The 25,031-nt window shown below is 43.1% G+C and overlaps 1 protein-coding gene and 1 long non-coding RNA gene across 3 annotated transcripts in view; one reads left to right on the top strand and one right to left on the bottom strand.

Annotated features, from left to right (window-relative positions):
* Positions 1 to 9,460, top strand: part of Tlr8 (toll like receptor 8) — a 20,487-nt gene extending 11,027 nt beyond the window's left edge. The window contains exons 2-3 of one of the 2 annotated variants that reach the window (XM_050121041.1): positions 444 to 504; positions 1,061 to 9,460. In XM_050121041.1, coding sequence (XP_049976998.1) covers positions 464 to 504; positions 1,061 to 3,536 — 2,517 coding nt within the window. In that variant the 5' untranslated portion in view covers positions 444 to 463 and the 3' untranslated portion in view covers positions 3,537 to 9,460. Of the gene's footprint in view, positions 1 to 443 lie in introns of both variants that reach the window. The other variant, XM_050121040.1, reaches the window with a different exon arrangement.
* LOC126487957 (uncharacterized) lies at positions 9,457 to 23,253 on the bottom strand. The gene is made up of 3 exons (XR_007588534.1): positions 22,050 to 23,253; positions 19,155 to 21,106; positions 9,457 to 9,658 (listed from the first exon to the last, which is right to left on the bottom strand). It is a non-coding gene; the product is annotated as an uncharacterized lncRNA (long non-coding RNA).
* Positions 23,254 to 25,031: the final 1,778 nt, after the last annotated feature.

The following is a 25,031-nucleotide window of genomic DNA, read 5'->3' as shown; positions in this document are numbered from 1 at the left end:
GGCGGTGGGGAAGAGACAGAAATCTTTAATTAATTAATAAAGAAATAAATTAATTAATTAAAAAAGTATGAACCTGTATATGACAGTAAAAAAATGAAAAAATAAAAAATAAAAATACGTGCCATGCCATGCTATAGACTTTGTGTTATCCACAACCATGCTTAACTCAGACTCAACGTGGAGGGGGCATCTTGAATAACACCCCTTCAAAAACTTCCTGACATCATATCTCAGAGAGTTTCTGCTTGAACTTTTAGTCCCCTGGAAGCTACAAACATATAAATATTCTGAAACTCCTTCTATGCAATGTAATAAACTATTCGTAGCATTTCACATCTCAAGGATCATATAAATTTGATAGAATACTCTTAGTTCTGCCAAGAAACACCCAGCAGATGTTGCCACTCTAATACTGTGCTTCCATCTTTGATTTTTTTCCATAGGGAAACATGGCCCTTCAGTCATGGATTCTGACTTACTTGTGCCTGCTCTCCTCCGGAACTGGTGAGTTCTTCTTCAGAGCAAATTATTCCAGAAGCTATCCCTGTGATGAGAAAATGGAAAATGCCTCTGTGATTGCAGAATGCAATGATCGCCGACTACAAGAAGTTCCCCAAACTATAGGCCAATATGTGACAGAAATAAACTTGTCTGACAATTCCATCATGCATGTAACAAACGAGTCCTTTCGAGAGCTGCGAAACCTCATTAAAATAAATCTGAACCACAATGCCAATCAAGCACACCCAAATGAAAATAAAACTGGTATGAATATTACAGATGGAGCATTCCTCAACCTCAAAAATCTGAAGGTGTTACTGCTTGAAGACAACCAATTATGTGCTATGCCAACTGGCTTGCCTGAGTCTTTGAGAGAACTTAGCCTAATTCAAAACAATATAAGTACGGTAACTAAAAACAACACTCTGGGGCTTCGGAACATGGAGAGACTCTATTTGGGCTGGAACTGCAATTTTTCTTGTAAGCAAAACTTTAGCGTGGAAGATGGGGCATTTCAAAACCTTATAAACTTGAAGGTGCTCTCCTTGTCTTTCAACAGGCTTTTCCACGTGCCTCCCAAACTACCAAGCTCCCTAAGAAAACTTTTCCTGAGCAATGCCAAGATTATGACTATCACGCAGGAAGACTTTAAGGGACTGGAACACTTAACATTACTAGATCTGAGTGGCAACTGTCCGAGGTGTTACAATGCCCCTTTTCAATGCACGCCTTGTGAAAAAAACTTGTCCCTCACCATACATCCCCTGGCTTTTCAAGGTCTCACCAAACTTCAATATCTAAACCTCTCCAGCACTTCCCTCCAGTCCATTACTTCCACCTGGTTTGACAATCTAACAAATCTGAAGGAACTCCATCTTGAATTCAACTATTTACTACAAGAAATTGCTTCAGGGGAATTTTTAACGAAACTACCCAATTTACAAATCCTTGATCTGTCGTTCAACTTTCAAGAAAGCAAATATTTACCATCTATTAATATTTCCTCAAACTTCTCTAAGCTTCATTCTCTCAAGAGATTGCACTTAAAGGGCTATGTATTTTACAAACTTGAACAGAAAAATTTTGCACCCCTTCAGAGTCTTCGAAACTTAACAACTATCGACTTGGGCATTAACTTTATTACGAAAATTGATTTTAAAATTTTCCAAGATTTCCCCCTTCTGAAAGTTATTTCCTTGTCAGAGAACCGTATAACACCCACAATAGATCACACAAACAACCCCTCTTTGCCATATCATCTCCTTAAATCCGGCTCAACCGTCACCAAGTTTGATCCCCACGCGAATTTTTATCACAGCACCAAACCTTTAATAAAGCCACAGTGTGCTGCTTATGGCAAAGCCTTGGATTTAAGTTTAAACAATATTTTCCTTATTGAGAAAAATCAATTTGAGCCTTTTCAGGACATTGACTGCTTAAATCTGTCCTTCAATGCTAACAATCAAGTGTTGAGTGGCACAGAATTCTCAGCCATGCCCCACCTCAAATATTTGGATTTATCTCACAACAGACTAGACTTTGATGACAACAATGCTTTCAGTGAACTTCAAGAACTGGAAGTGCTCGACCTGAGTCACAATGAACACTATTTCAGTATAGCAGGGGTAACACACCGCCTAGGATTTATCCAGAACCTAATGAACCTCAGTGTGCTAAACCTGAGCTACAATGGCATTTACACGCTCACAGAGGACAAAGAGCTGAAAAGCATGTCTCTGAAAGAATTGGTTTTCAGCGGAAACCGCCTTGACCTTTTGTGGAACGCAGACGACAACAGTTACTTGACCATTTTCAGAAATCTCAGGAATCTGACACACCTAGACTTATCTTACAATAACCTTCAACAAATCCCCAATAAAGCATTCCTCAGCTTGCCCCAGAGCCTCGAAGAGCTGCGAATCAATGGGAACAGGTTACGTTTTTTTAATTGGACCTCCCTCCAGTATTTTCCTCGGCTCCGTTTACTGGACTTACGGAGAAACAAGCTGTATTTTCTAACCAATTGCCTATCTAAGTTTACATATTCCCTGGAAACATTGCTGCTGGGCCATAATGAATTCTCTCACCTGCCTCCTGGCTTTCTCTCTGAAGCCAGTAGTCTGGTCCACCTGGATCTAAGTTTCAACATGATAAAGATGATCAATAAGTCCTCCCTGCAAACCAAGACTGAAACACATTTGTCTGTTCTGGAACTAAGTGGGAACCATTTTGACTGCACATGCGACTCAGGTGATTTTCGAAGCTGGATAGATGAAAACATGAACATCACAATTCCTCGACTAGTAGATGTTATTTGCACCAGTCCTGGGGATCAAAAGGGGAAGAGCATCATGAGTCTAGAGCTCATGATGTGTCTTTCAGATACCACTGCAGTGATCCTGTTTTCCCTCACATTCCTCATCACCGCCACGGTTATGTTGGCCACCCTGGGTCACCATCTGTTTTACTGGGATATGTGGTTTATCTATCACATGTGTTCAGCTAAGTTAAGAGGCTACAGGTCCTTGGCCACAACCCGAACTTTCTACGATGCTTACATTTCTTACGACACCAAAGATGTGTCTGTTACCGACTGGGTCATCAATGAACTGCGCTACCACCTTGAAGAGAGTGAAGGCAAAAATGTCCTCCTCTGCTTAGAGGAAAGGGATTGGGATCCAGGGTTAGCCATCATCGATAACCTCGTGCAGAGCATAAACCAGAGCAAGAAGACAATCTTCGTGTTAACCAAAAAATATGCCAAGAGCTGGAACTTTAAAACAGCTTTTTACTTGGCCTTGCAGAGGCTAATGGATGAGAACATGGACGTGATTATCTTCATCCTCCTGGAACCCGTCTTGCAGTATTCCCAGTACCTGAGGCTGCGGCGGAGAATCTGTAAGAGTTCCATCCTCCAGTGGCCTGACAACCCCAAAGCAGAAAACTTGTTTTGGCAAAGTCTGAAAAACGTGGTCTTGACTGAAAACGATTCACGGTATGACAATTTCTACACTGAATCCATTAAGCAATATTGATACCGGGAAGTCATGACTCCGCGCCATCCTAAAAACACATAGCTTCTCTTTGCCAAGGACTGTGGTGAGTGCAGAAACTCAGGGCTGCTCAAGGTGCTGCTCGTCGCTAAACAGGAGACTTGCATCAGCCCCTCTAAGGCTCAGGTAACTTTGTGGAAGAGGCGGTCGAAAGAATGTATGAGCTGGAAGACGTGGAGAAGGGCTGAGGATGCTCTCTTGTGGGCATGACACAGCCACTGTGATCATGATCTCATAGCAACTATGGTTGCCTGCAGGGGTCTGCACAGAAGTACTGACTGTGAAAAAGACCCTTGTTGGGAGGAGGGTAGGTTAGCCACAGTGGGAGGGAGAGAGGAAAAGGTGGACATGTGAGTAACTATAATGCATGGGTCTCCTTCAGAGACTTGCCTGTGGGATCCACTCCCAAGTTCACACCCATGCAATTGTCCTCAAGATTCAGTTTCTCCTGTGTGTTAGCCAAAGACTGCTCTCAGCTGCCTGCTCTGTGGACCTCTCTCCCAAGGCTTCATCAAAGTCAACAAGAGGGGACACAGAGGTCTACAAGAGTCAGCCTTTTGGAAGTTAATCGGGTAATTGATAGCCCGCCACTGCAGCTGTATTCTATTTGATCGAAGTCAACCACAGCTACTACCAGCTTCAGGCACCAAATTCCTCAGGTCTGGGGAAAGCTACTGAAAACCAGAATAACAGAGCTAGGAACATCTCGGCTAAGAGAAAATAGTCTGACCAAGATGAGCGATTGTCTGAGTCAGTCATTAACCATTTCCTTGGACTGAAATTCAGGGACAGTCTGCCATCTTTGTCACAGATCATCAATGTCAGAGGGTTAGATCACATGGGCAATCAGCAGGCAGCCTATTTTACCTACATTTCAATTCCTAAGAACATTTGACATTAAGATGCTGGTGAAATTGATGCTATAGATATGGCTATAGAGTTATGTTACATTGTGATTGCATTAATCTTTCTTTTACAATGACTTTTTAAAATATTTTTGAGATTATAATTCCAACATTTCCTGCTTCTCCTTTCTCCCTCCAAACCCTCTCAGGCATTCCCTCCAACTTTTACAAATGCTGTCTATGATATTTACTTTTAAGGTTTAGATGAAATTTAAAAACTGAAAAATGACAGTTTTTTTTAAATTCCTTTTATTGTTTTTTTAACAATTTTAAAAGCATCCATTTAAATGAAAAGCTCTTGGAGTGTTTGTTAATTCCCATTTGGTGAACATCTTAAAATGAATGATTAAAATTTCTGCATTTTACAAATGTGTGATAAATCTATAGCAGGAAATTAGAATTGTAATATAAAAGTTATCATCTGCATTGATTATTATTTCTTTTTTGAAAAATCTTCTGGAAAATCAAAAGGCATGCAGGTTTCATATGAAGATTATTACAGGAATTAATTCTATCTTATTTCAGTATCAGAAGAAAAAATCCAAATATCTATTGGTATCTTTTATTAATTCTCCCGAAGAGAACAAGTTTGACACTTCTCGCTGCATCTAAATGTGTCTTGCTTCTTTTGGTCAGTTTATCGCATCCTCTGTCTTTTATCAACATGAAACATGTCATGAAATTTATATGAGAACAACTGGAGATTATGCAAATATAAGAACATGGGGCCTGAGAAGATAGCTCCCTTGGTAAAGTGCTTGCTTCATGAGGAGTCCTCATAACACTAGTTAAAAAAAAAAACAGATGTGGTAGAGTGTGCTTATAGTCTCAGGCCTGGGGGAGTAGAAAGAGGGCTTGATGGCCAACCAGCCTATTGCAATCAAGGGAGCCCTAGGTCTCAGTGAGTGACCCCACCTCAAAATGTCAAGGTAGATGATTCCCCAGGAGAACGATGCCAATGTTATCTCCACATACATTAACAAATTCAGCTACACTCTGGTGGGGGAAAGAGAGAGAGAGAGAGAGAGAGAGAGAGAGAGAGAGAGAGAGAGAGAGAGAGAGAGAGAGAGGAGAATCCCTCTAAATGTAAAGAAGAATCTTCAACGCACCATCTTGCCTTCAGTACAGTTTACATTAGCCTTGTTAAGTGCAGCTTCGGTTAACCTTAACCTTGCAGGATAGAATATTCTAAAATACGCATTTCTAAGAACTTCACCAAAATAGTATGTCAAAACATTATTGGATATGGGCAAAAAGAAATTAGAACAAGTTGGCCAACGACAATTTAACTTTGTAACATCGGACCTGTTTTGTGACTGTGACACATTTGTAGAAACCAGTGAGGCATAGGGACAAATATCTAAAAGAACAAGATCATTCTACCAAGCTGACACCCAGCAAAGAGTGGGGAGGGCAGTCAGAGATTCTCTTTTGTCTTGGTCGCTTTGGGCTGTGGTCTTGTGGTACAAAGCAGCACAGATTGACTGGCTTACAGATGACTGGAACGGGTTTCCAGCAGTTGTGCGGATCTCAAATATGAGATGAAGGCCCCTGCTTGACTGGGTTGTGGTTAGGATTCTCTTCTGTATTGCTGACTGCTTCTTAACATGCTCATTACAGTGAGAGTGCTCACTGGGGGCGCTTTACACAGTAGCCCAAGGGCTTCACTGCCTAATAACTTTCCAAAGGCTTCCCTTCCTAGCAACCATACTAGTGGGGTTAGGCTTTCAAGAGGTGAAGTCAAGTTAGCACAAGCAAGTCAGTCTATAGTATCCCTGTTTTCATGGCTTTAACTTCATGACTGAAAAAGTCTTTTCTTGTAGTCCCGAATAGTTTTGATAAAAAATTAACTAGACATTGTTCCAGTAGTGTTACTGTTATGTTTGAATGGAAATGTCCCCCACGGACCCGTGTGCTCAAACTGTTGGTCCTCAGCCAGTGGTGTTGTGGAACCTTCTGGACATGAGGCCTAAATAATAAACATCGAATTATGTGGGTGGGCATTATGGCTTACAGTCTGACACAGTTACAGCTCAGGTTCTCTAACTACTAGTAGGTTTCCTGACTACTAACATGGGGTGACTAGTTGCCTCATGCCCCAGCTGAAATCCCTCCCACTGCAATGTCTTCTCTCATCAAGACAGACTGTTATTGCCTCAAACTATGTACCACGGTAAGTCCTTCTTCCCTTAAACGACTGTGGGGACCCACAGATGTGAGCCTGTTCTGCCTTGACTTGAGGTCAGAGAGTTTGAGCTTCTTTCAGCTCTCTCAAAGTTGTTGACAACAGGTGTAGCTACAAATCCTGGATTAGGGTGTAGATACTTGGTGTTTTAGACATTAAGATGGCCCATAGGGGTGACTCCGCTCCACCTTGACCAAAGGGTAGGGAATTCAAGCCTATTCCTGCTCCTTCATTTTAAAATAGGGGTTTGACATAGGGAGTGGCTGCCTACAGGATTCTTGGTCTGGGGTTTATCTATTATATATCCTGCCCAAAACATCCACTGCTTTAATCAGGAAACAATGACTTGATGTCTCAAGTACTGAAGCAAGAACTGTTCTGGTCGTCCTTTGTGTCATGTTAAAGCAGTCTTTTGCCTTCTTCCCCCACTTCTGTATTGGGGTATAGAAGTGTATGGAAAATAAATGCATGTGGATTCAGTATTCAGTATATACTAAGTATACAGTATCCTGTGTCTCTGTATTTCTTTCCTATCTCTTTTCCTTCTACCTAATGGTTCTAATACACACACCCTTACCCTGGAACGGACAAACCTGCCATGGCTGGATGGCAACAGAAGCCACCCCAAAATGTGACTTATGACAAGTTACTTCTTTATGGGCTTTTCCTCACAGAGATGAGAAATGAAACCAATGCAGGAAGTCGGGAAGGATCTATATGAAACACAAGCTCTTTGGGAGAAGTTTGTTGACAGAATCAAGAGTTAAGGAAAGGGACAAACAGTTTGACTTTCTCCTTAGCCAGTGTTCTTAGGGGAGAAAGTGAATTCATCACTCAAGTTTCTGGTATGAGAAATTCAGACTTGACATTTGTTGATGAAAAACTTACCATTGCTCTTATTTTTATTATTAACTTAAAAGCATATATGCTAGTGTTTACAAATGGGTTTTAAATTTTCAAATGTTAAAATGGAAGATACACAATGAATCATAAATCTTTACACATCCCACTTTTTCCTTCCCAAGAAATCTCTCTGTATTATAAGAAATCATAAAGGTTAGGTTGTTATAGTAGAGAGATTCAATAAATACTTTTCTTTCTCTGTACCAATATATTAGTTACTTTTCTTGTTGCTCTGACAGAATATCCAATGAAAACAACTTGAAGAAGGAAGAGTTCATTTTGACTGACAGTTTGAGGGTATAGTCTGTTGTGGCTAGGGAGGCATGGTGACAGGAGCTTGAAGCAGTTTTTATATTGTGTCTGCAGTCAGGAAGCATAGGGAAATCAAGGCTGATATTCAGCTCATTTTCCTTTTTATTCAGTCCAGAATCTCAGGCTAAGGTATGGGTCATTCAGTTAAAGTGGACCTTCTCACCTCCATTTACCTAGTCTAGATAATCCCCCATAAGGCATATCCAGTAGCAACCCTAATTCAGAAACTCTCTTACAAACATCCCATGAGGTCTGACTCCTTGGCAATTCTAGATTCTGTCAAGTAGATGATCAACATTAGCCATCATACCTACCATTGATTGACCTAATAAAGACAGTTGGAGTTAATATCAAGACTCTACTCTGCATGGGTGTCCAAGTTCCCTTGCTCTTGCTATACTGCTGTGCCCTAGAAAATTAGCATCATCTGCATGGCCTGTACTAACTTACTACAACAACTAGATTCAATTCAAAATGTCCCACACAGGGGCTGGAGAGATGGCTCAGAGGTTAAGAGCATTGCCTGCTCTTCCAAAGGTCCTGAGTTCAATTCCCAGCAACCACATGGTGGCTCACAACCATCTGTAAAGGGGTCTGGTGCCCTCTTCTGGCCTGCAGGAATATACACAGACAGAATATTGTATACATAATAAATAAATATTTTAAAAAAAATGTCCCACACATTGTGACAAGGGCTCAAAAATCAAGACAAACTACAATGGTATAGTCATAATATCTAGTCTCACCCATGACATGTTGTCTTTGTCCATCAGTGAAGACCTAATTGACTGTACTTAACTACTAAGTCTGCTAGGAAATACACTAAGCAAAGTTATAATAATGGAAGAAAAGAAATACAGATTTAGTATACTCCTAAGAGTTTCTGCCACAACTCCTAGTTTTCAGTACACATCCAAGCCTTTATCTCTTCTTCAACCATAAAAGAAAAAACAAGAACACATCTCCTTTTTGGTTTGGTCTGGATTTGCTTGCAATATTTCTCAAAGTGTAGACTTTTTCAAAGCTTTTTTAAATTATTCATTTTTATGTCATGCATTTTAGTGTTTTGCCAGCATTATGTATATGCACCATGTAGGTGCTGGGTATTGAACCTGTGACTCTGCAAGAGCAACACATGCTTGGAACCACTGAGCCATCTCTCTTATCCCTCAAAATGCATACTTTTCAACAAGTATATAACATCTGCTTTAATAAATACACCATAATGTATTTTCCCATTCTTTTACTGCTGAACATTTGGATCGCTTCCAATATTTTGCCATTGGAAATAATCACATAAGACTTATGTCTTTGTGTTTATATACACATGTTGAAAGTAAAATAATTTCAGAGCAATAACACTTAAAGAGTCATCTGAAGATCAGTGAACTGAATATTCCTGGTTTGTGATGAGGTCAATACAGAAATTGTGAGTTTCTGTATTTGACCATATCAAATCGATGAGATCATGACATCCATGATCAGTGATTTTTTTGGCAGATGGGAAAGTTTTTCTAAATCGTATTTTCTATCACAGGCAGATATGTGCCCTAGTCATTTCACCGCAAAGCTAATAAATAACTATTTTTTTTTTTTTTTGGTTTTCGAGACAGGGTTTCTCTGTGGCTTTGGAGCCTGTCCTGGAGCTAGCTCTGTAGACCAGGCTGGTCTGGAACTCACAGAGATCCACCTGCCTCTGCCTCCCGAGTGCTGGGATTAAAGGCGTGCGCCACCATCGCCCGGCTATTCTTGAACCAAATCCGAGTAACCATGGTCCAGGAACACAGGCTCCAGTTGCCCTGAAAGATATGTTCCAATATGGAAAGATATATTAGATTTTATTAGTTTCGGGGCAAAGAAAGTCATACACCAAGGCATTTAGCAAATACATTGGTGGGTACCAGACAAAGGTGGGTTGCAGTAAAGCAGGGAAAACTCTGCTACAAGTGTATGATGTTATCCAGAACCATTCTAAGATTTTGGATTGGTGGGAGCTGGTGGTCTGCTAAGAATACATTTTAAAGGTCTTTGATCACAAAGATGTCAAACATGGGGGTGAGAAATGAGTAATTTTCAAAGATGTTGTTTTTTAAAAAATGCTGCAAGATCCCCGTGGCAGTAGGCAGCAGAAATGCTGTAGGTCCCAAATGGTGGTAGCGGGCCATGTGGCAGCAGACAGCTGTCCCAGAGCAGTGGCTGGTCCCAGGCAGGGAGACACATAGCAGGCGGGCAGGAGAGAGAGACATGGATAGAGACGACTTGCAGGGTGAGGTTGAATGTTTATTCAGGGGTTATGGAGGAGGAAGGGTGAAGGGGGGGACAGAGAGAGAGGAGAAGAAAGAGACAGAGAAGGGAGGAAGCAGAGAAGTGGGGAGAGAGGCAGAAGCGAAGCGGCCTCTCCGAGAGGAAGATGGAAAAGAGAGCAAGTTCAGGCTGGAAGCTGAAGATCAGCCTGCCTCAGCGAATGGGGGAGGGGGTGGATGTGGCTTGTATCTTAAAGAGACAGAAAACCATAACAAAAAGGACTAAAAATACCCAAGGTCTGAACGTTTTACCATTCCATAATTGGGATGGGCAGTCACTTGGTCTTGCAGACTCTTTAACACAGGTGTGATTTTTCTATTTTCTGGGAACTATTTTCAGTTTACTGCTTTATGGTTCTGGATAGTGGGAAGTCCCGGAGCAGGTGGCAAGAGCTTCATGGTGCCTTGGTTCATGGTTGATAGTGAAAGGGCCAGCACAAACAAGTACAGGAGAGAAAACACAAGAAGCAGCTTTACTTCATAACAACGCACTCTCACAAAAGTGAGAACTCACTCATGAGAGAAAGCCACGAAAGCCAAGTGTCTGTTCATAAGAGCTCCTCTCACGCACCCCTGTACACTTCCCCCACAAGGCCTATCCTCCCAACATTGCTAAACTGAGGAATTAGGATTTAAGCATATATTAATGATCTTTTGATCATGCAAATTGTGTTCATTCCGTATCAATAGTTCCAGGCTTAAATGATTCCAGCATTGGCTTAAAAGTCCCAGCTCTAATCTGAGACTTGATGCAATTTCCTTCCAGCGTCAGACCTATCGAACAAGAATAAGTGATTCACTTCTGATAGGCAATAGTGTGTGTGTGTGTGTGTGTGTGTGAGAGAGAGAGAGAGAGAGAGAGAGAGAGAGAGGACATCCCCTTTTCTGAAGGGAGAATACAACCAAGAGGAGGGAGTAAGGTGTAGACCTCAAGCAAGTCTACACCCAGAAAGGTTGACATCATCTCTGAAAACGAAGATAAACTTTAATTCCAGGTACCACTCTCTGGATACATTGGAGCAAAGAGGTAGATTCCTCCAGCTATAAAGAGCCCTGCCACTGTGGATTTGTGAGGCTCAGTTCATATAGTTGCCATCTTCGGTCAGAGCTGCACCCTGCTGTCTGCAGCTTTCTCAGTATGAGATAGTATTCCCACGGCTCTCGTAGGCATTGTTCTAGTGGTAGTTCCAGCCCTGCATCAGGTGCCTGCCTTGTCTGACAAGCAGTCCACTAGATCCTTTGTCATCTAAGAGGGGGCTGCCATGCCTCCATGACGCTTGGATTCTGTACACCTGCAGAATGAGAGCCACATGGGCTCTGCCAAGGCTCATTGCCTGTGCACTCTCGAGTGATGGTTGAATTGCACATGAATGCACCTGTACCACAGCTGAAAAGCAAGAAGCAGAGTCCAAGGTGGCCCTGGGCAGGGAGCCTACTCTTCCCTTAAAGGCTCTAATGCTGCTGGGATGGGAGGGACAACCTTCAAATCCTCTGAAATGTCTTTGTTCTGATGCATGGCACCTGGCTCTCTTCTCGCCCTGCTCATCTTTCTACTCACTGGTTGCTTGTCAATACTCCAACAGTACATCTCAGGGTCAGTTTGTTTCTTGTTTGTTTTATAGACAGGCTGCAAATTTTCCATTTTCAATACTCTGCTGATCTTTTAGTTGTCATTCTATTTCTGTCTTAGGTCAGTCCGTCCCACACTCGTCTTGCTGTAGGCAGTTGCATTAGTTACTTTTCTCTTTGCTCTGTGACTAAACACCCACCAAGAACCAGCTCAGGGGAGGAAGGATCGCCCTGCACTTCCAGATGGGCTTGTCACCATTAGAAAGGCAGGCTTGACAGCCAGCAGAATCTTGACGCGGGTGGGCACATTGCATCTGAAGTCAGAAGGAGAGAGAGAGAGAGAGAGAGAGAGAGAGAGAGAGAGAGAGAGAGAGAGAACAGGAGAGGGAGAATGGCGTAGCATTCAGCTCTGTCTCTCCTCTTGATTCAGTTCAGGACTCCAGCCCGAGAAATGGTGCCCCTCATAGTTAGCTCCTCAGTGAACCAGTCTAGAAGCTCCCTTACAGATAAGCCCAGAAGTTTGTCTTCTAAGTGTTTCCTATGCCCTGTCAAGTTGAGCATGAGCACTAACTGTCATAATGGTTAAAGGTACAACGCAGCTTCCTCAGCCTTTTCCTGCTTAGATATTTCAGGCCCTTGCATGTCCTAGCCATCCTTCTTAAGATACACCTCTGAAGGCCGGGTGTGCTGATGTGTGTCTGTAATCCCAGTACTCTAGAGACAGGCAAGAGAGCTGCTGCACATTTGAGCTCAGCCTGGTATACATAGTGAGCTCTAGTCCAGCCAGGGCAGCATAGAATCCTGAAAAAAAAAAAAAAAAAAACAGACAAATTCCGCCTTTCCAGAAGCCTGGACATAAGGGCATGAACACAATGCAACCAAATTATTTGCAACTGTGTAATAAAAATAACTGTTATTCTAGTTCTAAGTTAAGACTTCCTGTTTCCCACCTACCATCTCATCCGAATGGAGTTTATTTGTCCACGTTTCCATCAGCATTCTGGTCATAACCTATTGCAGCCCCTTCAGTGACCAGTGTCAAAGAATCTAAGTGAGTTTGAGATTCAGCAGAATCAGGGGACTCAAGACAATGCTGCTTCAGAGCCCTTTGCTGGGCATCTCTCTAGATTTTGTTCCAGGATAGCTCAGGGTTCAAAGCAGCAGGGACAGAGAAACAATGCTAAACATAGAGCGGTTCTCATCACTCTCACCAGGCGTGCTGAGGATGCAGAAGGTCACATAGCCAACTGGGGGCTGCTGTTTGTTAATGCCCTTGAGTGAGATAAGCTGGGTCGCGGAGGAAGGAGAGGAAACATCTTGCCTGTAGCATTCATTGGGCAGACCAAGCAAGGCATTCTTCCCAGGGGAGTACACAGATTCTAAGGGACTCAGGTTCGAACAGCAGAACAGCAAGGCTACAATAACCACTTGATTAACTTCTAAGATGATCCTGAAATCACTTAATCCTCTTGACCTAGGAACACTCATGAGAATTGCTATCAATGCTGTGTTTATGACCTTCTAGAATTTGCTTAGGCGTCTCCAAATTCCACACTTCTTACTGTGAGCTGCTTCCAAAGCCATGTCTATATATCTACAGTATATAAATAGCTACATATTTATAGCAATGCCAGGTTCCTGGCATCAATTGTGTGTCTCAGTTTAACTTCTCTTACTATCAAGAATATTTGAGACTAGGGAATTCATAATAATAAAAGAAACTTTTGAGTTCATTGTTTCAGAGGCTGGAAAGTCCGAGATCAGTGACCAGAATTAGTGAGAGCTTTATGTCACCTCCACTCAGAGGAGAAAGCAGAAGGGCAGATAGGAGTGTATACAAGAGGCAAAACATGAAGGACAGTTGTAGAGACAAAATGACAAAAAATAAAGGGGCTAAGAGTAAAGTGTATATCTCCCACTCTCCAGCAGTTTGACCCAAACCATACAGAGCTGACTGTAAACTATTAAACTACATAAACTATTAAAGTCTAACTTTAAAGCTCCTAGCTCCTCCCCCCAAATACCCAGTCTCAGGAAGGACAATGAAATTTACTACCTAGCAAGACAGTGAGTTACTCAATTCTTACCTATTTAAATATGCCCTCCCACAAACGGTACAAAAGCAAGGCTAGGTAATTTCTCTTTAACTGTTATAGCATGATCACACTAAGAATTCAGCTGCTGTGTTTCTCTGATTCTTTATTAAAATTTTTCTAGCTGGGCATGGTGTGGAGGCCCAAAACTGTGAGCTCATTTCCACGTTGACCAAAGGTCAGAGAGTTGGAACTTCTAGTTCCTTCAAGATTATTGTGTTTCTACCCCAAACAAAGTTCCCACCTAGGTGTAGATCAAAGAGTTCTGCTCTCTCAAGGTTATTTACAACACTGGTGGATAATAGTCAGACCTTGTGCTCCTGGAATAGAGAAGTAGATCTGTTCCTACCTCAAACAGAAGTCTTAGGATCCAATTAAGTTCCAGTTCCCTTCAGGAGATAACTTTGGATTCCACCCAGGGAGTGGTTTGTCTACAGAACGCTTTGGTCTAGGGTGTGAGCATGACTTGGTGACTTGTTTTGTTCTAGCAACAGAATGTTTAACTATAAATGTAGTCCGTGACCTTCAACTGGTCTGTTCATTTCCTTGTGTCGTGTTATCACGGTCATTTGTCTTACTCCTACCTTTTGGGATCGTAGTATTTTAAGCAATTGGAAAAATTAATTGCGGGTGAATTTCAATACTACCCTGGCAAGAGGTATTTTTGTTGTGGCTGGTCCCTGACAGCTTGATGGTGGTGCATGCCTTTAATCCCAGCACTTGGGAAGCAGAGACAGGCACACCTCTGTGAGTTCAAGGCCAGCCTGTTCTACAGAGTTAGTTCCAGGACAGCAAGGGCTGTTACACAGAAAAACCCTGTCTCAAAACAACAACTTTTCTAACAATTTTGGGGTGACATCTGCTTCTACCAGGACACCCGTTTTCAACAAAACTAATCCAATCCTGCAAGAATGAGAAGTCACTTGCATAGAGCATTCTAGAAGACCTCGCCTCTATAACCTAAACTCCCCCATGTGACTCCACCTCCCAATGCTGCCTTGTTTAGAAATCAAGGTTCCAACACACATAATTAGGATGCTCTGAGAACTCCTGACTTTACATTATGCCCAGGCCTTCAGTGGCAGTATTCTTGAACTTAAAGCTATAACATTATCTACTATTTCAATGAGTACCAAGGAAAGTCACAAACCACTCTCTTCATTTCTGGCATTGAGATAAAGGAAGAGCGGATTGAAAAACCCTCCAAACTTATTTAGCAATCCATTGTCTCCCTTCTTATTCTCAGTAACAAGTAGGTTGATCATGTCTAGGGCAATACAGAACATCAACAGTCTTGGGTGCTATCATGTTGACTCCACAAGGCTCAGTGTCTGGGCAAGAATCATTTGTAGTCTTATCTGACTATTTGGCTGTGGTTCAAAGGATGCACAGTACAGACAAAGAGAAGTTAGAGAGAATGTGTCACGAAATAGAAGCTGATACAGGGATTACTGTGCAGTAGAGACTGCCTGATGGCTCATAAACAAATTGTAGAATGCCAATGAGTCTGGATTCAGAGTTGAAGGCTAGTGTTGGCTTCCTCATGTAGTTCTCAGGTCTGATGACATTATTCAAAGCATCATTGCTCCCAAGTTAATTCCACGGCATGTTACAAATAATGTAAATGAAAAATAATCCTTAAAAAAATCTTAAAATTAGAACTACTATACAATCCACATTAACCACCCCAGAGTATATAATCAAAGGACTTTATGTGAGCATAACCCAAAAATACTCAAATATTTATGTTTATTGGTACACTGCCACAACCAAAATGTGGAATCAGCCTATATGTCCATCCACATAAAAATGAATGAGGAAAAGGAGGTACATATACACAATACATCCAGTCACAAACAAAAATGAAGTAAGTTCATTTATGAGAAAAAAAAATGAATGGAGAGAAGAGAAAGAAAATTAAGTGAAACCAGTTTAAGAAAAGTAAGCAAAACTCAGAAAGGCAATTATACTGTATTTTCTCTTACTTATGGCATGTGTGCATATTTACTGGGTTGTATATTATGTATAAAGTAGAAAGAGGGAATGTGTGGAAAAAGAAGGGGATCTAAAGAGAGAGTCAAGAATAACAGGGCAGAAGGTGGCAAGTTTCCATAGTCTCATTCATATGTGGAATGAGTGTGATAAAGAAAACTCTTCTTCAGGGCAATAGGCTTGGGAAGCACTTGGTTATCACATAGTTCTAGTTTGCACTGTGAACCCCAAAAGAGAACTACTGCAGGAGCTCCTTTAGCCAATAGCCTTTAAGAGACCAGCCCACTAGGGTGTGGTCTCTTAAAGGCTATTGATCAAAGGAGCTCCCACAGCAGAAAATGGAACTATACAGCTTCCCTAAACATTTGTCTGTGAATTAAAAAAAAAAAATGGGGCAGGCTTACAAGGTATGTACTGAAACCAAGGGTTTCTCTTCCAAAATGTTCATTTAAAGATCCAATGGAGAGCCCCTTAGCCTGGTAAGTCCTTGAAAATGGTCCCAGGCATATGTAGATGGTCACTATTAAGCCATGCATGCTTGTGTTTTTAAAAGGGGGGCGGAGACCTTAGGCCACATTCCTCGAGCTGTTTATATTCCATTGATATGTTACTTGATCCGAACATACTAGCTTTCCGGGGGGGGGGGGGGGGGCATTATTCCAAAGAGGCAGGTGACAGTAATGTGGACCATACTTCAGAAATCAAGAATAATAAAAGAGTAACCATGATAGATTCTTCTTTGGTACAGGGTGAAGAGGCTAGCATTCATATCAAATAACATTAACGCCATTAGTCATAGATTGGATAAATCCAACACTTAACACAGACTGAAAGAAAATCCTAATACTCCCTGCCATGGACTAGACTAACCTTTGCTGGAACTGAAGAAGGTATCAGGTGACTTACTAGGGAATACTGTACTTTCAAAGTCGTTGAATTCTGTGGGAATAGCTGAAGCAATTTGTTTCTGATCTTGAAAGAATTTCCCCCTTTGAAACAGTAAATCGGATCCAACTAAAGTTGGATGTTCTGGAGATGTTATTTATATTAGAAAAATAACGTGAAACATGTATATGAATGTAGCAAATATTCATATGGATAAGTGTCTACCTGCAGATGAAGATGGCCATCGTTAACTGCCTGGTAAGTATAAACAGAAGGAATAATATTTTAAAGAATTAAATACAAGAAGCTGGAGAGATAGCTCAGTGGTTAAGAGTACTTGCTAGCCGGGCGGTGGTGGCGTATGCCTTTAATCCCAGCACTCGGGAGGCAGAGGTAGGCGGATCTCTGTGAGTTCGAGACCAGCCTGGTCTAAAAGAGCTAGTTCCAGGACAGGCTCCAAACTGTCTCGAAAAACAAAAAAAAAAAAAAAACAAAAAAAAACAAAAAAAAAAAAAGAGTACTTGCTGCTCTTGAAGAGGCCAAGGGTTCAATTACCAGTATGCATATGGCAACTTTCAGATATATGTAATTTCAGTTCCAGTGGATCTGATGCCCTTTTCTGGGCTCTGTGGGCACCAGGCACATAAGGTGTCCACAGACATACATGCAGGCAAAACCTATATGCATAAAACTAAATAACAATAGTAATAATAAATGTAAAGAACAAAATAAGAGCATGGGGTAGCAATAGTCTATTTCTACACAAATGTTTTGGTTGTGTGTGCACTTGAATGTTCACGAATGTGTGACTATGAGTGTGGGAACCAGAGGACATCGTCAGTTGTAGAAGTCGACAAGTCCAGAGTCATAAGCATTGACATGTTGGCTTTGAGGTGTTGGTGAGCTATTTTAGGGTAACTCTGTTACCATGGCACTGTTGACCTCTTGGATGGCATTCTTCTTTCTTGAAGATTGGAGAGAACGGTCCTATGCATTTTAAGGTGTTCCACAGCATTTCAACCTTGCTGCTGCATGGCCAGTAAGGCCCTCCCTTGTGTGCAATATATAAAAGAAAAACATATACTAACTCCTTAGCATGGAAGTCTGTATCTGATGGCTATATGTTACGAGAGTTGCCTCCTTTTGCCTTAAAACATGTTTTGAAACTACAAGAGAGGGCTATGCATGGTCTCTTTCCACTGACGTGGCTACATTGACTAGGAGAGAGAAGGAGAAGTCATTGGGCATGACATGCGGATGCTTCTGCAGATGCAATGTCTACTAGTCTGGATCGACCTAAGGGGCTGCTGTTTTTACATCCAGTCTGCAAAGCCCGTTTGTACTCACAGGTTACCATACATAAACTGAAAACTCTCCAAAACATCACGAAGGCCTTTGTAAAGACCACATCTACAGTGAAAAGTATGGGACAAGAAACCTCTCAGACTCAGGACTCCGTCAAGGGCATCCTCAAGTTCATCACATACCTGCCTCTTCCCATGGACGATAGATAGGGCTTTACAAAACTGAAGGGGGGGCTGGGGTCAGTCGGTAAAGGCCTTCCTAGAATGCACAAAGGCTATGCACAAACGTTCTATCCCCAGCATCACGTAGACTAGATGTGCTGGTACTGGCCAGTCACCCTAGCACTTGGGAGGTGGAAGCAGGAGGGTGGGAAGCTCAAGGTCACCTTCAGAGTGAGGTAGAAGCCAACCTGAGCTACAGGAGACTAGTGTCTCCAAACAAACAGATTCAGATAAATATAGACGAAAATCAAGGTACACTACCATCAGATCAGAGTGTCTTCCTTTCATGGTTACCTTATTTGATATATTGGAAGGGGTCTTTTTGTCTACGGAGACTGGTAAAATGGAGCAACAACCTAGGGTATTCAGGCTTTATTTCCCAGAGAGATCTTGCCACTCTCACTAATCAATACCAAGCACTACCAGAAGATGGCAGTACAGGTCCGTCTGGCGCTCCGGCTTTGGGCTAGCCAGGAGCTCAGGGTGTGGTATCTTCAGTGTGGAATCTGAAACCTGGCCCCTCACCTGCCTAAGAAATCTGCGTGAAAGCCAAATTCCCCGTGAATCAGCTCGCTCCTAAACAGAGCGCTGGTTGGGAAGGTGGCTCTACACGGTCAGCTGTGCAGTCTACGTGGAATCAATTCAGGCCTTAACAAGTAAACTCAAGTGCGAATTTTCGATTGGCTCCTGGTGATGTCACTTGCTGTGGCTGGAAGGCTGGGAGAACTGGTTTTCTAGGTGTGGGGAACCTTTGTTCTCTGCAACACCCACCTGGACCCCGGGGCCTCTCTGGGAGGCCAGGGCCTCCACGGTAACCGAACACAGTACACACATAGCTTTGTCCCAGCACACCCAGAAGGCCTACTAAGAACTGCAAGTGCAAAGCAAGGGTTAGGCAAAAATTCACTGGCCAGTAATGGATCTCACCTTGGCTTCTTGGGACTCAATCCCGGAGTAGTTTTAAGCCACTCTCTTGATACCGGTTCTGCCCCCCAGGTCCTGGCGGGCAGGTCCTGAGCTGGTTCTGAGAAACCCGAGAGGTTCCAGGCATTCTGTCTTGACTCCTGGGTTCATTTAATCCCCTCACCCACTAACCATTTTAGATTCCTTCCACCTTGGGCACGTTTAAAATAAACGGCAAACCTTAACAAGGCAGCCTTAGGCAAGGGCGAGAAGAATAGAAGCCTGATTGCCACACAGTAGCAAGCAAAGTCTTTTTGTGTCCACCCCACCTCCACCGCTGCCCCAAACTGTCACGATTTACATTGTTCGCAAAAGGTCAGCTTGATATTTGCTTTGTCCCTTTCTGAAAGAGCATTTGTGTCTGATTGTCTTCAAAGACCTGCAGGTCTTTAAGAGGAAGTCCTGTGGCTTTTTTTTTTTTTTAACTTTTGCAGGACCTGGCCATTGTTCACACCTAATCCCTTTAAACCTCCACAGCTGAGGGGGAAGAATTCATGGTTTCCACGCGCAGCTGGTGCTTCACACTTGCTTTCGGACCGGTCAGCAGTGCCCCAGGCGAGCCTGGTGATGTGCCATTTCCCCTGGCCGCACTGATAGTGCCATTTCCCCTCCACCTCGATAGTCTAGTGGCTGCAGCTGAATTCGCTGCTGCGTCCCAGGGTTTCCCTAGGTAGTTAAACTAGCTAGAGCCTTCAGAGGTAGGTGGTCAGCGTTCCAAGAGGAGGGAATGGTTGTGCGGGTGTGGTAGAAAGCCCAAAGCTAGTTGAGGGTACACCGAGCTGACCACACCAGGGTGGCCACCCGCTCAAAAGCGGGGTGAGCTTCTTTGCTCCCCTCTGCTATCTATCAAGGAAAATAAAACGTTCCCGGATGGTTTTTCCTAATGGAGGGCTAAACCTGCGGAGAAATAGTGGGGTGAGGAGAAGCCCTGTTTGGTAGCGCTTGCCAGTTTCCCTTGCCCTCTCCTGGAGGGCCAGTCTCTTTCTTGCCCTATCCAGGCTTTGGCTCTCTTCCTTGGCTCCCACACCTGGCTCTTAGCACTTCCCCTATGATTGTGACTCTCTGAAAAGCTTTCCGCCTTTCCCCTAATCCCTAAGGATAAAATGAATACCTCTGTCACTTTTTTTTTTTCATCTCTCTCCACCCCCGTACTTCCTTCTTCTCGAGATCACAGCAAAATTACTAGATTTGGAATGTATGCCTGTGGGAATAAATGAAGGGGTGATTGAAAGCTGCCCTTAGCAACAGCAAGGCAATGCCTCGCCACCAGGAATGGGGTGCCAACCCCTAAACGCCGCAGAGCAATGTAAAGCAGCTTTTTTTTCTTTTTTTTTCTTTTTTCTTTTTTGGTAGCGTAGGGGCTACCCAGCCCTACAGCAAGGCATCCTGGGATCTGAAGCGGAAACCACAGCTGGGTGACAAAAGCAGCCCTCCCCTCAGAGACCAGCTGTGCCTGTTAGCATTTTCTTTGGTAAGGAAACAGGTGATGGATGAGTCCCAGGAAGCACAGACTGCTGCAGGCATCTTGGTTTCAGTCAAGCTCCTAAGTGGATTCGGGCCCTTAGACCAGTTGCTTGCTTACTCTTCTCGTTTATCAAGTGCGAGAAGCCTTGGGCTCGGCTTACTACTAAGACGTTTGGGAAAGGAACAATAGATGTGGGAGCAGGCTTTTTGAGTCCTGCCACATAATCCATGGCCAGCAGATGTGCCCACGTGCTAAGAAGGGGCAGGGCCACTGGGAAAGTTCACATTCTCATGGGAAGTGAAAGTGAATCACGTCGCCGTTTCTGTCATGTGACAGCTGTGGGACACGATCAACTCACAGAGCGGCTGCTTCCTGGAGCCAGGTGGTGGCTCCTACCTATAAATTCCACCAACTGGAGGCCCGAAGCCTGCCCGAATTATAAATCAAGACCCTGTCAAATAAAAGAAAATAGCGGAAAGGGGGTGATGAGAGGTTTTATTTAGTGACATCTCCACTGTCACTCACCCTGTTCTAGCAGCATTCTTTCTCCCCAAACCCCAGGATTTCAAGATGGCAGAAGCAGCTGGATTTGCATTGGATGTCACCGAGCATCTTTCCTGTGCTTGTGTGCACACCTCTTTTGATTTTTGTTTTTGTGAATTACCTTCTCAAAAATGTATTTGTTTGTATTACTGGACCTACATTATTTTTCCTTAGAGTATCTCCTTAGGTAGCTATCACATAATACTCCTTTCTGCCCCAGCCTCACAAGCGCTAAAATTATAGCCATGTACCACCTTGTCTAGTGATGGGTAGACACTGTCCTTTTGATCACATTTTGGGTAAATTCTATATCAGATATACATTTGCAAATATTCCTTATTCCATAATTTTATATTTTTTCACCAACGCCTTTTTCAGGAGCGGAAGTATTTGATTTTGAAACTGAACTTTTCAATGTTTTCTTTTATGGGATGTGACTTCAGTAACAATTTGCTAGCTTGCATGTGATAGTATATTCCTATAATCTCAGTTTTTTCAGGGTGGGGAGGCTGGGGCAGGGAGATCACAAATTCCAGGCTAACTTAGGAGACAGAGAGTAACCCTATGTCAAAAACAAATAAATGATACTACTCCACACACAAACAAAGGCAGAACTATTAGTCTAGTGGGTAGTCGAAAAGATTCTCTGTTATGTTTACTTCTATAAGTTTTGTGATGTTATGTTTATGTGTGCAATGTATTTGTTTGTAAATTTTCTTTATTCTTAAGAATGTTACATGTGTATACAACGAAATGTCCCATTTAGGCCCATTTCTCCCTCCACATTTCCCCGTATCCTCTTCAATTGCTCCCCTACCAGCTCCATATCTTTTTTTAAAAAAATAACTTACCAAGTGCAGTTGGTGCTGCCCATCTGTATGAGTGCGGGGACTCCGCTAGAGCACTGGAAATCTGCTTGTAGCCACATCCTAAAAAGGAATGAGTCTTCATCCCCTAGCAACTATCTACTGTCAATAGTTTCTCCGTACGAAGTGGAGCCTGGAGATGGTCTGCCCCCCCTGTGGCAGGACCGTGCAGCTAACCACAGCTGTGCAGGTTTATGACCGCACTGGTCGTCAAGTCCAGAGGACCGTGTGTCACAGCGCCCCTCCGCATCTTTGTACAGTCTGTCTGCTGCCTCTTCCTTGATGTTCACTGCTTGAATTTATTTTTTATATATATAGTATAGGGTATGGATTTAGTTTATGAATATTTATATACCTTGGATTTCCTGAAAATAGTACAACTAATACATACTATCATTTTTTTTTTAAAAAAAAGAATATCAGAATAGTGGCAGTTTAATATTTTACCAAGCCCAGAGCCCTCCTAAGCTTGGGTGCTGAGCCACTATGTAAGTGACACACTTAGGAAGCCACTCCTGGGCAGAATGAGCATATGTATTTTAGCAGTTTGGCTCCAGACTTTTACAGGAATACCCTTTGGCTGCTTGGTAAACGTTGGGGAAGTTGAAAGTAGGGTAAGGCAGCGCTAGACTAGAGAGCACTGTGGAAATGGAGACCTGTGGAGGAATTAGGAGGAAGGAACGCTAACCCCTCCTGGCTAAAGTGCTGCTAACTTAGAGGAAGTGGAAGTGCTATCACATAGTACTGGCTGCAACCAGTGGCCCCAGAAGTCCTTCTTTGTCCTGCTTTTTGGGGCAAGAAGTACTGCTAAGTTCCGAAGCAAGGGGTGGCCAAGACACAAGTCAGGGAGGTAGCCCTAGGGGGCAGTGTGGATCACAGCTGGTCATAGCAAGGGCCCCTAGGAGAACTTCCCAGGGGTGGATGAAGGAAGCTGGTGGAGTAGAGATGGGGAAGAGGACACATGGGCACACACTGGAGCCAGTGAAAATGGCTTCGGCCTCTGCTCTGGATATAGTGGATGGGGAGGAAGGAACATAATCATACATACTGCTGCCTTGTATCTTTGTCTGGGAGAAGATGGAACCTGTCTGGGGTATCATCCATGACTTACAGGTTATGTCTTTCACATGGCAATGACAGTCACATTCTTCTGGAAATAAAAAGTCTTTGGAAAAAAAATAAACAAAAAAATAAAAAAAAAAAAAAAAAAAACCCCCCCCCCCCCCCCCCCCCCCCCCGCACACACATACAATACCAATTGAAGTTCCTTAAAAGAACAGATGTTAGTAGCCATAAACTCAGACATTTCTCAATTTGGTTTTCCCCCCAAATATCCCCTTTTGATTTTCAGAGGCATAATCAGTTCTCTGCTTCTGTTCCTTGCATATAATTATATCACATAATAACAATAACAATGGGAAATGCTGACAGAAACAAACAGTGCAATTAAGCAAAACAAAATCAGAAAGAAAATTAACTTTGCAAATAGCTCCAAGACTCTTTTCTCAAGCTAGATAGGAGACAAGGGTGCAGAATATCACAAACGCAGCAGCCAGGTTTCAAGTCCCAGCTCCTAGTTACTAGCATGTCCAGGATTTGAGGCATGTAGGTAGCAAAGTTTCCTTCATAAAGCATGGGTAATCTCCATCATCATACAATCTGCTTCTGAAGGTGAGACAAGGGATGCTTTAACTAGCCTCCTGAGTACAGTAAGCAGACCATAAACATCAGCCATTATCCTGTCCTCCAGGTTTACTACATTGACCTTCAACGACTTTCAGCAGCATCTACATATACAACTATCCCATTATTATCGTATTTATCTTTTTCCAAGGTGGATGGAAGACACCATAAATGTCAGTTTGGGTCCAAGCATCATGACTTCCCTAGAAGCCTAGAAAGAAGGGATCATGCCCTTCCATTCTGCTGCCGATATTACCAAGAAGATCTCTGGCAGAATGTGGGAAGCCTGAGGCCACTCAAAAAGAGCAGCAGACCCATGTCTATACTTTTGTTTTAAAAGATCTCTCTAAACTAACAAGTCTACCCTTCATAATTTAGGGTTCAAGTCCTGCAGTCTCAGTTCAGTTACTTGCTTCGTTGTCAACAAGCATCATTGGTGGTGGGTGGATGTTGCTGTTGCCTAGAGACACCAACCACTGTTAAGACTTAGCCTACCATCGAGGAGACCTGACCCAACAGGGAGAGGGCGAGCAAATCAACAGCACATGGCACATTGCCTGGTCCATAGCGGGCTCTTGGAAATGCTTTGCTGAATGAGACCACGCAGAGTTCCCCAGTAGGGCGAGGCTAAGATTGTGCTTCACGCTTGGAACCCATGGGCTTCCTTTCATCCTCCATGCCATCCAGCTGTACAAGGCAGGGAAGCAGGAATGCATGGCTCAGAGGAAGAGAGGGGAAATAGCACCCCTTCCCTGGGGCTTCACTTCTTTTGCCAGCCTCCCCCTTCCACGTGAGTCCCTCCCTTACAGCGCCCTTCTTCAGCACCTCATTGGCATTCACTTGGGGCAGGCGTAGAAGAAGTCTGTGGAAACTTCCTTCTACATAAACGGCTAGCTGAGAGGGCTGGCTGAGAGATGATGAAACCATGGAAACCGCAGACCCTCGCCTGTGGGGCCACCAACCCAGAACCCTTCTGCTGAGCTTGGGACCTATTTCTGGCCTCACTGTTTGCCTAAAGTCCTTGTACAAATCACTTATCATATGCCACATTTCCTCACTTACAGGGAAGATGCTGGCTGTCTAGTGTCACCCTTCCATGGCTTTCTGGGCCATGGGGCACGAATGAGTTAACAGAAACAAACTAATGAAAAATGAACAAAACCAAACACTTCGATGAATGTGCCCTTGTGCAATGGTGCAGCCTGGTAGCCAGGGCCTCTACTTCAAGAAACTTCTCACAGAGTATTTGGACACACACACACACACACACACACACACACACAC

The sequence above is a fragment of the Alexandromys fortis genome, unplaced genomic scaffold, assembly GCF_014885135.2.
Source record: "Alexandromys fortis isolate MF-2015 unplaced genomic scaffold, M_Fortis_MF-2015_v1.1 scaffold_192, whole genome shotgun sequence".
Classification (NCBI taxonomy): domain Eukaryota; kingdom Metazoa; phylum Chordata; class Mammalia; order Rodentia; family Cricetidae; genus Alexandromys; species Alexandromys fortis.
Note: the sequence above shows the minus strand (reverse complement) of the source record. Positions and strands in the feature narration are given on the sequence as shown.